Raw genomic sequence first — 14,772 nt, 5'->3', positions numbered from 1 at the left:
CATGGAGACCAGAAATGGCTTGGGATTGTGCCATGTGGAACTTTCATCCCATCCAAGGATTATGGTTTCAAAGAAGGATGAATAAGGGCTCCCCTAGCTCTGTTGATGATATTATGTTCTGAAGAACAAATCAGCAAGTTCTTAAGTGATTTTTTTCTGGTGCCAATACATATGCAAACAATCAAGGATGACAGCATTGCCTGGAGAAATTTGACGTTTCTTCTCCCAGAAGTGCTCAGCCACAGCAGATTTCCCATGGTCTGCAATCTCTATTGCTCTATCACAGCAGTTTCCAACCGGTGGTTCGCGAAAGTGTTCCAGGGAGTTCGCACTAAAAATTCTGTAATGGTGGCTGCTTAGATTTACATAGGTATATTATTGTAAACTACAAAATATAACTAATAATAAACAATAAAGCAAAATAAAAAGTAAAGAATTGGCAAAGAAAGAAACCACGTCTCCCACAATTCCTTACTATCTTACAGTATATCATATAGAATAAATGTTTTCCATACTAATTTTTTTTTCATTCTCAAGGATCATTGTTATGTACAGGTACTTTTTTTTTAAATTTTTTTAGAACCTATAGTACTTAGTAATGTGCATGGTTTGAAGGTTGAAAAGATGAAAGATACTTGTTGACATTAGACTTGAACTTCTGTAGATTACAATTTTCAGGAAATACTTATGAAGGAAGGTTGTTTCAGAAAACAGAAGTTGAATGAATAAATAAAGAAGAAAAGTTGATTCTGTGAGTCTGAACTAGGACAGTAAAGAATGTTGACTGGTTGTGGCATGTGTTCGGGCTGCTTTGAAAGAAAGAGTGGGAATTATAGAAGCCAATTCAGAACAGTACCCATGCAAATATCTATAGAAAAGGCATGCAACAGAAACAAAGTCTATGAGACAGAGAGAGGAGAGACTGTTAGAGATGAGAGATTAATTTAAATGGAATCTAGATACGCCTGAGAAAGATTTAGGGGACACCCAAGATGTGGGAACAATATTCCATGGTAGGCTGGATTTGCGATTTCTACAGAGTCAACTGTTTGGAAGAAAAGTAATGCCGAGAGCGAAAGAGAAAACCCAGTTTTTTAGATGCAGAGTAAACCATATTTGTAATGCACTTTATGCCAATAGAGATTAGAAGTCAGGGTAATCCCCAAGATCTTGCATAGAAATCATTATCGAAGATAAGCATAGGAGCAGAAGAATCCTTTTTGTGAGATATAGGACAGGACTGAGTTTTAGAAGGATTGAAATTAAGTTGTCTTTGCCCCCCTGGAGAATTACCTGGAGATCGGCATTTAAGGATATGGCAGTGGATACTTGAGAAGTTGAAGCTGTTTGAGCAGGGCAAGGTTTCTCAAACTGGAAGGTGGAATGTAATGTGCTATCGTCAGAAAAACTATGGATAGGATTTTTGGTCAATGGAAGAAGGTCATTAATATACAATAGGAAAAGAGTGTAACTGAGAGAAAACTGGATACTCAATTATAAAGAACAGCTGGCAAACCATAGGATGGAAGCTTATTTAGAAGACCTTTATGCCAAACACAATCGAAAGCCGTTGAAATGCCAAGAGCAATGGCTTGAGTTTCACCAAACTTTTCCACTGAATTTGTCCATAGATGGGTAATATAAGCCAGAATCTCACCAGTGGATCGATACTGACGGAATTCATACTGGCGATCGTTGATCAGATGAAAGGTTTCCAGACAGTTTAAGAGTTGGCAGTTAATTACTTTCTACATTACTTTGGAAAGAGTAGAAGTAATGGCAATGGGACGATAATCAGATGGAAGGGATTTGTCACCCCTTTTTAGGAACTGGCCAGATATGAGCAAATTTACAAGCAGAAGGAAAAACACCTTTGGAATAAGAAAGTGAAACAAGTTGACACAAAACAGGAGTAAGTTCAGGAGCACAGGTTTTGAGAACAAGTGGAGAAATACCATCAGGACCTGGAGCTTTCTTAGTATCAGATTCATCAAAATCTTTCTGACATCCTTTTGACAAAAGATCACGGGAGACATTGAATGGAGTGTACTGGGAATGGTTTGAGGTGATTTATCAAGATCATCAATACATGAGTTGAAAGAAAAACAGGATGCTAGCAGGTCAGCTTTATCCTTGGCTGACGTGGCAACAGAACCATCTGGTTTTCAGAGGTGTGAACAGAGATGGGCAAAAATTGCGGCCAATAGCTTTGGGAAATTACTGTGGCTGAGCACTTCTGGGAGGAGAACCATCAAATTTCTCCAGACAATGCTGTCATCGTTGAGTATCGCTGGAAGTCAGCATTTGCAAACCGTTTCTGTTGAAGAAACCAAGTAGCAAAAGTCCTCCGGAGTGGATAATCTGCAGGCTCCAATGATTGGACGCGTTGCAGATAGTATGAACTCATTTGGTTTGTTGACAGTACCCTTCATACAGTGGATTGGGAAATACCCAATCGTTGGCCTATCGCTCGAGTACTCGTACTCGGATTGCCTTCTGCAAGACGTAGGACATTCTCCTCATTGTCTGGCGTCTTCGTCGTTCACTCTCGATTCATGGTACTTCTCGCGAAACAACCAGTCTCACATAACCTTCTGTGCACACGTGCGAAAATTGTATGATGATGAGGAGCATGCTTGTGCGGGAAACATTCCTGGTACAAGCGCAGAGCGGCGCACCCTTTACAGTCCGCAGCTCCATACGCAAGGTGCATGTCAGCCAGTTCAACGTTTGAATACTCATCCATCCTACTGCCTCGGGAACCGGTTCGCAAATGCTGAATTCCAGCTGGATCGCTGATCACGCAACCTCCCATTCAACGTCCTCTACAGCATGATGAAGACATTTCGGACCCTGCAATGCTATGTGATTCTGATTCGTCTTTGTGCCCCCTACACCTCCTGCAAGTTTGTTGCACTGGTAGTGAATCACCCTGTATAAATTTAAAAAAATAAATAAATAAGTTAAAGTAACTTAAACCCAAATTACGTGGCACTCTTGGAATGTTGTTGTGGTATCCCAGTTGAAAACCACTGGATTACAGGTTTGAATGCTAATCCTAGTAATAACAATATACTGCAATTAATACTGCAGGTTGGCTAACTTACACAACTAGAATGCTCCATTACATGAGGAATACTGTATCCAGTTTTTCAAGTGTATTTATTCTATTCTTTGCACAATCATGATTTTGATAAGAATGATATATTTTAAATAAATGTACCAGAATTATTAAATAAATGTCTTAGATTATTTACAAATCGTTTTGATTTTTAATTCTGTGAGAATTTAGACCTTTTTTTTTAATACTTGATAAAAATTTAATTAAAATAATTATTACTTAGAAACAAAATTAGAGTAAATAGCTACATGAAACTAATTACCTGTTTTGTCTCTAAATACTGCACTAGCTTCTGCTCCCTTGATTGTAAGTGACTTTAAAAGAACGCAAAGGACTGGAACTTTTCCTTTAGGTAACTGTTTAGCTGCAGCCTGCAATTAAATTTAAAATATACAGGACATATCTAGAATAAGTACATACAAAATGCATCGTAGTTGCTTTTACAGAAATTAAGTGCTTGATTATGCTAATCCTAAACTTGGAAAATTGTCAAGCTTAGGTACTTTAACACTGTGGATTGTAAGAAAAAAAGGAAGAAAGAAATCTATTTAATGGATTTCAATTTCTGTAGATTATAGTCATCAGGAAATAAATGAACATATAATGGAAGACTGTTCTAAAGAATGCCTATTTTGTAGGATGAAAAAAAAAAAAAAAAAAAAAAAAAAAAAAAATCAGAGACGCAAAGGAAAAAACATCCTTCATTGGGAGTGACAAACTAAATCAGCATCTGAAAAACTTTTGAGAAGTTACTGCTATCAGTGATGGAAATAAATCACTCCAGTATAGCAGTGGGAATTAAACACAGATCTTTTTAAAGAGGAAGAGTGAGTTGGCATTCCAGAAATTGTGCTGGAATGCCAATTTAGAGATGTATAAGGCAAAAAAAATAATAATAATAAAAAAAACAAAAAATACAGTGGAACTTCTGTAAGTTAAATTTCCATAACTCAAAGTGAATTCATTTTAAAGAAAAAAAATTTCCTATCTTTTCCCAATTAAATTTTTTCATCTCAACCAACCATCAGGGTTTTCCTAGAATATTTATCTCACTAAAAAAAAAAAAAGAAAAGAAAAAAAGATAATGAAATTTGTAAAAAGAAAATCCATAAACATACGATGTACACTCTTTTTGATCTTTAGTTTTTAGCACCCAGCAATGCTGAATGATTTACTAACTGAGCAGTTAATTACCTGTCTGAGGTTAGTTTGTTTGTTTGTTATTTGGTTTTTAGGAGCATTAGCAACTAAGGCCATATTGCTCCGGGAATATGCGGTGGTTATTCCCTGACCTTTCCGCATCCTCCGTATTTGGTGGTGACGGGCTCAAACCCCGGTCTAATCAAGAAGCGTGTGCTACGCACAGCTGCTCCTTCCCACCTGGCTATGGAAGCGCCTCTGAGGTTAGTGGCTATTGATTTGCTAACCTTCCTAAAAGCTTACTTGAGTAATTATGGAACTGACAGATGTTATTTATGCAGGGTTACATATGTCATGAAATATACTGATAGATATATCAGTGTTATTGAAATTATGTTTGTTGTCTGTTTTCTGTGAAAAAGTATGGTTGTTTATATCATATCATAAGATGGTTGCACCTATAAAGATTTTATAAATTTGAAAATAGAAGAGACTATTTCATTTTAAGTTTTTCTTTTTTTCTTTGCAGCCAAATTAGTAAAAGTTTTGTTTAAAATATTGAGTGTAAAAAACAAGGCTGAAGTACAACCATTTGTACTTGAGCATTTGTTTACGTTGCCTTGTAGCAATATAAATTTGGCATTTTGAATTTGATAGGAAAAAAAAAAAAAATGAAATTAATCTTTTAAATCATTTAAAGAAACCCATAAAAGAAATTTTTTTGCTTCAAGAGGAACCTAAAAATGAATATTTTTAGGTTCCCTTTGAAGTTTGATTGTGTGTGCGAAAAAAGTATGAAGTGTAAACTAAATCTCTATATAGGGAAATGGAGTGAAAGATCATTAACTGAATTGTTCCTTTGAATAGTCAAAAATTCTAAGGAAGATTTTAGGGAACACCACTCCTGATGAAAAGAATAGCATTCTACGTTAAGTCAGATTTGGCAGAGTTAACAGTTATTTGGACAAAAATTACTGCTGGGAGAAAAAGAGAAAAATCAAACTTTTTTTGATGCTGGAAAAGATGTATTTATGATAAATTTACTGCTGAGAAAGGTTAAAGATTACAAGTAGAGATTCTGTTCTAAGTACAGTAATACCCCGAAGTTACGCGATAGGTGGGTCCGACGAAAATCGCGTAAGTCGAATTCGCGTAAGTCGGGGTACAACTTTGCATATAAATACATATAAGTTTTGCTTAATTGGGACCAAGGACTAACAAAAACACTAGTTTAGAAGAAAAATATTAATAAAATTGCAGTTCTTTATACATATTAATACAAAATATGTATTAAAAAAACAAATGACTTACGTTAAAAAGTTATTTCGATGTCGATGGCTTCATAAAATCTAACAAATTCGTCTGACGACACAGCGCGTTTTTTTTTTTTCACGCAGAATTTCTTCGTAGCAAGCTAATAATTTTTTTATTCCTTGCTTTGTAGCTATAACGCGTTCTTCGTTGGAGTCTATGTTTTCTAAAATTTTTAAGCCCTTTACAATTGAGCCCTTTTCAATTTTCAACCTGTCAAGTTTGCAATTGTCATGTGCTTTTCGCCGTTGCTTCATTTAGGCCTGCAGCACGTGCAATATCACATGGTCTTTCATTTCGCTCAAAGCGTTTCACAATTTCATATTTTTTCTCTATCGACAGAGGCGGACTGGCAATAAGCCTTACCGGGGAAACCCCGGTGGGCCAGTGTGATTTTGGCCATAAACCATAGTATGAGGCCACTATAAATTTTCCCGGGAAAGAATTTTTGACCCAGTCCGCCTCTGTTTATCGATAATTGCTTTTCTTTTTCTCTCTGAATCTGCAGTGTCTTCACCAGGACGCTTCCTTTTCATTTTTAGGGAATAAAGCACAATTACAAAACGAGGAGGCACGCTTGATACGCATAAACAAAGCTGCGCGCATGTAGCAACTGAATAAACAACACCATAAAGGCAGAGATACACTATTAACACCTCACATTTCTAGGGGTTACTACCATAAAACAATAAAAATCCAGTTGCGTTTCTGCTAGTGGAATCTGTTATAAACTGGTAGTAAACTCGATCTAATTGCATTTGCGATTATACCGATAGCTGGAATTGTGTTGGTTTTTACGTTATATTATGGTGAAATGTGTTTCCCCTTCACTGATATAAAAAACATAAAAGCAGCAAAGTTGAATTTTGTTCATATTTCGCTCTCATTCTCCGCCGTCGCACCGTATATCGATAACATATGAAAAACGACCTTGAAGATAGTGGGCGGCAGCGTTGCCAAACGAAAAAATCAGGAACCGCGTAACTCCGAGTTCGCGTAAGTCGGGGTATTACTGTATAGAAATTTAGCAGCCATTTGATTGACTGCCGAACACAGTGCTCACTGTTAATAAAAGACAGTGTATTTTATAGCATTTTGCAGATTTGAATACATCCTTTGTGAAAGTCTGCACATGAATGCAAACCATGCCCCAGCTTCCCAAACAGATGAAAAATGAGAATAAATGTGTTTAAGACGACTTTGAATGAAATACATTTCTAAAGTTTTATTAATTAACGTGTTAATTAATACATAAATCTCACAATTTAAACAATAACTTTAATCTGTAGTTAAGGATTATGCAAATGTTTTGATGAATATACTTTCTTCCTCGAGCATATAGGACACTATCACACATCAACATTACAATCAGTGCTACTCTGTTGGTCTTGTACTGTCTCAAATTAATGATATCCTCAATACCACCAATGTTCACATCCTGATATCATTTTTTTTTTTTTTTATATATATATGTAAACCACAAACACGACAGGTATAAGAACCTACAGTACTTAGTATCGTGCTAGGGTCGGAGGTTGAGAAGATATTTGTTGACACTGGACTTGAATTTCTGTAGACTGTAATTTTCAGGAAATACGTATGAAGGAAGGTTGTTCCAGAAAACGGCAGTTGAATGAATAAACGAGGAAGATGAGAAGTTGGTTCTGTGAGTTTGGAGTTGGACAGTAAATGGATGTTGGCTGGTGACGACACGTATTCGGACTGTTTTGAAAGAGAGAAGAGAGAGTGGGAATTATAGAAGCCAATTCAGAAGAAAAGTGCCCATGGAAGTATCTGTAGAAGAGGCATGCAGCAGAAACAGTATGTCTATGAGACAGCGAGTGGAGAGACTCTGTTAGAGATGAATCATTAATTAACCTAACTGCCCTCTTCTGAATGGAATCAAGAAGCCTGAGAGAGGTTTTGGGGGCACCGCCCCAGATGTGGGAACAATATTCCATGGCAGGGCAGATTTGCGATTTATACAGAGTGAGCAGCTGTTTGGAAGAAAAGTAACGCCGACAGTGAAAGAGAAAACCAAGTTTTTTAGATGCAGAGGAAGCAATATTTGTAATGTGCTTGTGCCAAGAGAGATTAGAAGTCAGTAATCCCCAAAAGAGATATATATCATTTTGCCTAGAAATCGGAGTGTCACTAAAGATAAGCATAGGAGCAGAAGAATCCTTTTTGCGAGATATAAGACAAGACTGAGTTTTAGAAGGGTTGAAATCAACTAAGTTGTCTTTACTCCACTGGAGAATTACCTGAAGATCGGCATTTAAGGAATTGGTAGCAGATTTTCGAGAAGTTGAAGCTGATTGAGCAGGACAAGGTTTCTCAAAATGGAAAGTGGAATGCAATGTGCTATCATTGGCAAAACTATGGATAGGATTTCCAGTCAATGGAAGGTCATTAATATACAAGAGGAAAAGAGTAGGGAAAAGAACTGAACCTTGGGGGACACCGGCATTAGTGGAAAAGTCAGAAGACAGAGAGCCATCTACCATCACTCTCAGTGAACGACCAGAGAGAAAACTGGATAACCAATTACTAAAAACAGTTGGCAAACCATAAGATGGAAGCTTATTTAGAAGACCTTTATGCCAAACACGATCGAAAGCCTTTGTTTGAGATGTCAAGAGCAACTACTTGTGTTTCACCGAACCTTTCCATTGAATTAGTCCATAAATGGGTAACATAAGCCAGAATATCACCTGTGGATCGACACTGACGGAATCTATATTGGCGATCGTTGATCAGACGGAAGGTTTCTAGGTAGTTTAAGAGTTCGCGGTTAATTGATTTCTCCATTACTTTAGAAAGAGTAGAAGTAATTGCAATGGGATGATAAATGGAAGGGAGGGATTTGTCACCCATTTTAGGAACTGGCTGGATATCAGAAAATTTCCAAGCAGAAGGAAAAACACCTTTGGAATAAGAAAGTGAAAAAAGGCAGCAAAGAATAGGAGTAAGTTCAGGAGCACATGTTTTGAGAACAAGTAGAGAAATACCATCGGGACCTGGACCTTTCTTAGCATCAAGATTCATCAAAATCCTTCTGACATCCTTTTGATGGAAGACCACAGGGGGCATTGAATTGAGCGTGTTGGGAATGGTGGGAGGTGTTTTACCAAGATCATTAATACATGAGTTGGAAGAAAAATGGGATGCTAGCAGGTCAGCTTTATCCTTGGCTGAAGTGTCAACAGAACCATCTGGTTTGGACAGAGGTGGGAGCAGAGATAGGCAAAAGTTGCGGCCAATAGCTTTGGCAAGAGACTAGAATGCCCGGCTACCATTAGGGCAAGAAGCAAGTTTTCTACTCTTAGCCTATTCAAACTCTAGTTTGGACTGATTAATAACTGCCTTACAATTGTTGAGAGCTTTTGTGTACGCAGAAAATGAAACTGAAGAATTAGAAACGAGCCAATTACGATATGCAACATTCTTCTCTTGAACAGCCTTAGCACATTTATTGGAAAACCAAGGTTTAGATAGAGGACGGGATTTCAAAGTGGAGTGTGGGATAAAGGATTCCATTCCTGCAAGAATAATTTCACAGACACGATCTGAGCAAACGTTGACATCAGAAGTTTTGAAACAGTAATCCGACCAGGGAAAAGAAGTCTCGCAGGTCATCCCATTTTGTATTCTTGTAATGCCAAACAACACGAGGTTGGGAATAGCCATGAGATAAAGGTTCCATTGGAGAAGAGACAATCACCAAGTTGTGATCTGAAGTGCCTAAAGGATCTCTCACTTCGACCGTGTACTTAGAAGGGTTGTTTGTGAGAAAAAGATCAAGCATATTGGCTGTATGATTAGGATTGTCTGGTATTCTTGTAGATAAATGAACAATCTGTGCCAGGTTATTAGTAATTGCAAAAGCCTTAGCATCTCGATCAGCTGGGTCGGTGTGACTAGAAACGGAAGCCAGCTGGAGTTGTGAACATTAAATTCACCAAGGAAAATTACCTCACTGTTAGGAAAGTTGGACTGGAGAAAGTCAAGTTGTAAAGAGAGGAAGTCTTTGATTAGTGGCGTTGGGAGAACGGTAGAGACAACAGATGAATTTGACACAATGATGTAGAGAGATTTTAAGCCAGAGAAAATCAAAGAGAGGAGATTCCAAATTGCCAAGTCTCTGACAGGGAATATCAGAACGGATATATGCACAAGCACCACCTTTGGGGCGAAAGGAATCATACAGCGAATAATTTGGGCATCTGATATGAGCAGTAGTTGAATCAACCGATAAGTGAGATTCTGTCAGAAAAAGTACATGGGGTTTGGCAGACTGCAAGTGGAAATGGACATCGTTGAGATTAGAATTGAGACCACGTATATTTGTGAAATGAATTAGGAAGTGTTTGGGAGGTTTAGATCTTTTCGCAGATAAGCTTACTCTATTAAGTTTGACAATTCGTGGTGTATTCAATGGTAAGAAAAAGTAGTGAGGGGGACATGCTGAATGAAGTAATGAAATTTTTGGATATGGCGTACACATGGTAAGAATATACCCAGATCCTTGACGTAACGTGGCCTCAACAATGCCCCCGCATACACACTACTCAGACTCCCTCCAGTCACTATCTGGCAGAGTAGAGGTAGCAAGATTATACACTAGCTGATCCGGAAGCCTCCTAGAGAGTTACCAATAGGTTCTGTCCGGTGTACTAACTAGCAGCCGACCTGCGAACACTGTTTTAGAGCTGTACCCTCAAAATGTAAGGAATATTGGATCTCACCACGATGTTCATCATAACCTGAAAAGTCATCAATCATACTGCATGATGGAAGAGATAGGGAAGGGTTGACCGGAACTTAGCTATAGAGACTAAACATGGGTGCCACCACTTCAAGCCTCCAATAAGCAAAGTGGTGGTATGCACTGGTTGATGAGAGTCATCTACCACCTAGTACTGCCTGGTAACATAGAGGGGCGGCAGTCCTCCATGTGGTGTGGGTGCCACACCTCGACCCCTGCTTACGTTGGTTCACACCTGGGTGGTCACCCACCATGTACTTGTGCATGGAGGTTATACCCAGGATTACTAACAGTCCCACCATCGTGAAGGTGTAAGCAGAGGATTTGGCTATCACAGACCGTCCGGACTTCGCCAAAATTGGGTCCGCCTGACTTGAGTGTCATCCGAATATCAGTTCCATCAGCGTTTTAGACTCCCAGGTAGCAAGTACAGCTTGTCTGGCATATGAGAGAATGTCTGATAATCTTATACATGAGAGATAACTCCTGGGCTATTGGTCAAAATTGGAAACAAGATTATCTGATATGACCTGCAGTGCTCTGATTTCAAAAGGGTGCTTTTTTTTTTTTTTTTTTTTTTTTAAAAAGCAGTACAGTGACATATAATAACATTCAACTTGGTTGTAACGAGCATCAAGGGACCGACAAAATTTCCTTGTTATAACCATTACTCACTTATCAGTGATGAGTTAAATCTACCTCTTATTTTTTGAAATTCTCAATAACACGATAAAAAGATAGATTTAAAAACCAAAAATTTACTGCTTCTGGTTTGAGATTTACTGTCATAATGATAGAGACAGCACGTGTATCATTTTGAGACTATAATAGACCAACAGATTGAAATTCTGATCGACGTTAACTTGTGGTAACATCAGTCTCAAAAACATGCATGTTTTCTGTCACAAGTGTAACTATGATTGAACAGAAAAAAAAAAGTTGGTCATGGTGAAATGATAATTCTTATTTAAACAATAATGCTACTGACATTTGAACTTTTTATTCATGTTGTATAAGAATAAACTGCTGTACAAAGGTGAATAACAAATCTGCAGAAATCCATAGTCCTTTATTAATCTTTTAGTGTCAGGGACTAGAAAAGTAAAGGACACAAGAGAAAGATAATAGTGAGAAACAGTGTTAGTGAATTAATATTAATTAATTCACAAATACATAACTGCCAATACTTAATAATATAAATACAGAATTCAATTTTATTCAAATTTCAGCAAAAGGAAATTTGCTGACCTCTTTGCAACAAAACTTCTTTCTGTTGGAAAACAATTACTATTGATGAGTGGCCCCTGTTTGAGCTTCTTTGTGACTGTCTCTTTACAAATTACTACAGATAAATCAAATCTTGAAGTATGATTCAGTTCTATCACGTAAGCACTACCTCTGTGGCTTCACTGGCCAAATTGCAATGGTTGTTTGTTAATTCTTTATTTTAGTAGAAACTTCCTTTCTATTTCTCACATATTTCTTAATAGGGAATTAAATTATATCTATCAAAAGTTTTTGGTAAAAGCAAAATTCTAGCTTTATTTCAGTTTCCAAAATCAGCAGATGTCTGCCAAACTATTTAATACAGAAACTAAACCATGTGTACCAAATGGTTGATGCTCCAGTGAGCTCACTTTTTTATTTTATTTTATAATGGTGTTCATTCTTTTGATTAGCAGTGTTGAGTAATTTCTGGACCTAAATCTTTCTTTGAGTAACTAATTATGAAGGCTTCTAATGAGATAAAGAATCATAATTACTAAAATGAAATTTTTTTTTTTTTTTTTACATTAAAAGGCTTATGACACACTTTAAAGTGTTTCTCTTGAGTTATTTATCTTTGATTTTCTAACCATAGTTAAACTTAATAAATTTAAAAAATTAAGTTCAATGGTTATTCCTTTATTCATTCCTGTTCTTGCTTGGGACTCCCATATTGCAAATATTTTACTAATGCATCTGTGGCAATACAAAGGGTACTAGGAAAGTTTTGCAATATGACGCAACAATGAATCACAGGAAGCTGCTTGTTGCAGCACGTTGAGACATGTTCATACGTGCATAGTAGCCGCCGCGCCAAGTCGATGGGCTCAGTTATTCATTAGTAGTGAGAGTGTAAAGTGCTTGCGATGGCATCGTGGTCACGAAATGAGATAAGGACAGTTTTGCGGTATAATTTCGTGCGTGGTTTAACCATAGACCAGTGCTTAGAAGAAATGACTCTTGCACTAGATGATAATTGTCCACATCGCACAACGATATTCAGGTGGTATAGAGAATTCCAAAGGGGAAATTTCACTCTGGAGGATTCTGAGAGGCCGGGAAGGCTACGAACGTCAGTTACGGAGGAAAACGTTACTGCTGTGAGGAAAATGCTTGATGAAAACAGGCGAGTGACCTACCAACAGATAGAGGATACTTTGGGCCTAAATGCACCAGCAATTCGTTCGATTCTGCAAGATCATTTGCACGTGAAGAAACTTTGTTCTCTCTGGGTGCCGCATCAACTGACTGAAGAGCAGATGACACGACGTGTCACTTGGTGCCGGGAGATGTTAAAAAAGTTTGATAAGGGGCAATCTCGGTATGTGAACAACATCGTGACAGGTGACGAGACTTGGCTGTACTATTACGATCTGCCGACCAAGGCTCAAAACAAAGTTTGGGTCTTTGATGATGACGACACACCCGTAATTGTCAGAAAATCCCGATCTGTAAAGAAGAAAATGGTAGCTGTATTTTTCAAATCGAGTGGAATTGTGGAACGTGTCGTTTTGGACATGCAGAAGACAGTCACAGCTAAGTGGTATACTGAACAATGCCTGCCTAAAGTCATTGGATCCATGAAGAACCTGCGGCCAAAGTCAAGAATGGACACCTGGTACCTCCATCACGATAATGCTGCAGCTCACCGCGCCAAAGCCTGCACCGAATATTTGACCACGACAGGACTGAAACTTCTTGAGCACCCTCCCTACAGTCCAGACCCTGCTCCCTGCGACTTTGCACTGTTCCCGCATGTGAAAATGAAGCTAAAAGGGAGGCGGTTTTCCAGTGATGAGGACCTTCTACGGGCTTGGGACAACGAGTGTGCTTTACTCTCTAGTGAAACTTGGCAGAACTGGTTTAAAGATTGGTTTCGGAGGATGGAGAGGTGTATTGAATGTAGAGGAAATTACTTTGAAAAAATTAAATAAACAAAGCTGTATTGCAAAACTTTCCTAGTACCCTTTGTATAATTAACAGTCAAATTAAATAGCAGGGTCTCTACAAAATGACAAGTTTGGATGAAAGTAACAACCACATCAGGATTCACACTATTTTAAAAATAGTTAATGAATCCTTGTTTCTGTAAATCTCCAAAATTGAGAGACTATTATATATGTGTGTGTCCCCTTATGATCCCTTGGTAAAAGATATGTCTAATAACTGAATATCTGATTAATTATAAATTTGATTAAGGTACACTTTATTAGATTCATACACCGAGTACTGCATGGAATCCCCTTTTGCTGCAACAGCAGTGATTCATCTCAGCAGGGACCCCAACAACTTCTGGTAGCATTCTCTTGGACTGGCCTATGAATACTGAACGACCTTGTAAATTGTGTAGAGTCATGGTAGTAGTTTCCTGATTCTTGGTGACCCTTTTGATTTCCCTTCACATACTCTCTCGTATTATGTTCTTCAAACCAGCTCAACACGATTAAAGTACAATGGCATGGTACATTTAACCTGCCAGAAATAACCATGATGGGGTGAACCTAGTCCATAATGATGTGCAAATATACTTTAGTGCTGATCTATGGGAATCAAGGAACCCTTGAACTTAGCAAAAACTTGCTCCAGAACATCAACACTACTCCTGTATAATGTTGTGCTCACACACAAATGGATTCATGGCTTCATATTGCAATTGCTATAACATAATCTTACTATCAGTATAATGCAACTAGAAGCAGACCACTAGATCCTTTTCTATTCTTCTAATGTCTAGTTCTGATGCTTCATAGCCTATTGTATGCAAACAGTAATGTTATGTGGTAAGGGTGTTTAATGCTATAACTCAGATGGTGCAATGCCCAATGCATCATATGTGTGGATACCTGCTACTGCATCCCATGGTTGAACTGTGCTATTATTTCTCCTTATGACAGATGGTACATTTGTTGGCCTGCACAATCCTGGAAATATACCACTTTTCCTAGATATAAACTACAGGTTTTCAGCCACAATTCATGAAGAGTGGGTTCTTGTCTGCACATCTCGCCATTTTTGTCATTGCAACCTTAGCTCTCCAAGCACCCACAGGCATTTGACGTTTAAAAGATCTTGCAATCTCTTTGTTCACCTATCGTGTTGTTTACACCGACTTTTCCACAACTGTTTCAGGACACACTTTTGCCTGGGAAATACTTTTGTCCCAGGC

The 14,772-nt window shown here is 38.0% G+C and overlaps 1 protein-coding gene across 1 annotated transcript in view; it reads right to left on the bottom strand.

Annotated features, from left to right (window-relative positions):
• Positions 1-14,772, bottom strand: part of LOC150090685 (uncharacterized) — a 56,451-nt gene that overhangs the window by 17,898 nt on the left and 23,781 nt on the right. Inside the window, exon 5 of the mRNA XM_090379434.1 lies at positions 3,384-3,492. Within this exon, the coding sequence (XP_090235560.1) occupies positions 3,384-3,492 (109 nt within the window). The remainder of the gene's footprint in view (positions 1-3,383; positions 3,493-14,772) is intronic.

This window comes from Mastigoproctus giganteus, chromosome 1, assembly GCF_048544385.1.
Source record: "Mastigoproctus giganteus isolate SK-2022 chromosome 1, ASM4854438v1, whole genome shotgun sequence".
Taxonomy (NCBI): Eukaryota; Metazoa; Arthropoda; class Arachnida; order Uropygi; family Thelyphonidae; genus Mastigoproctus; species Mastigoproctus giganteus.
This window is presented reverse-complemented; position numbering and strand designations above follow the sequence as displayed.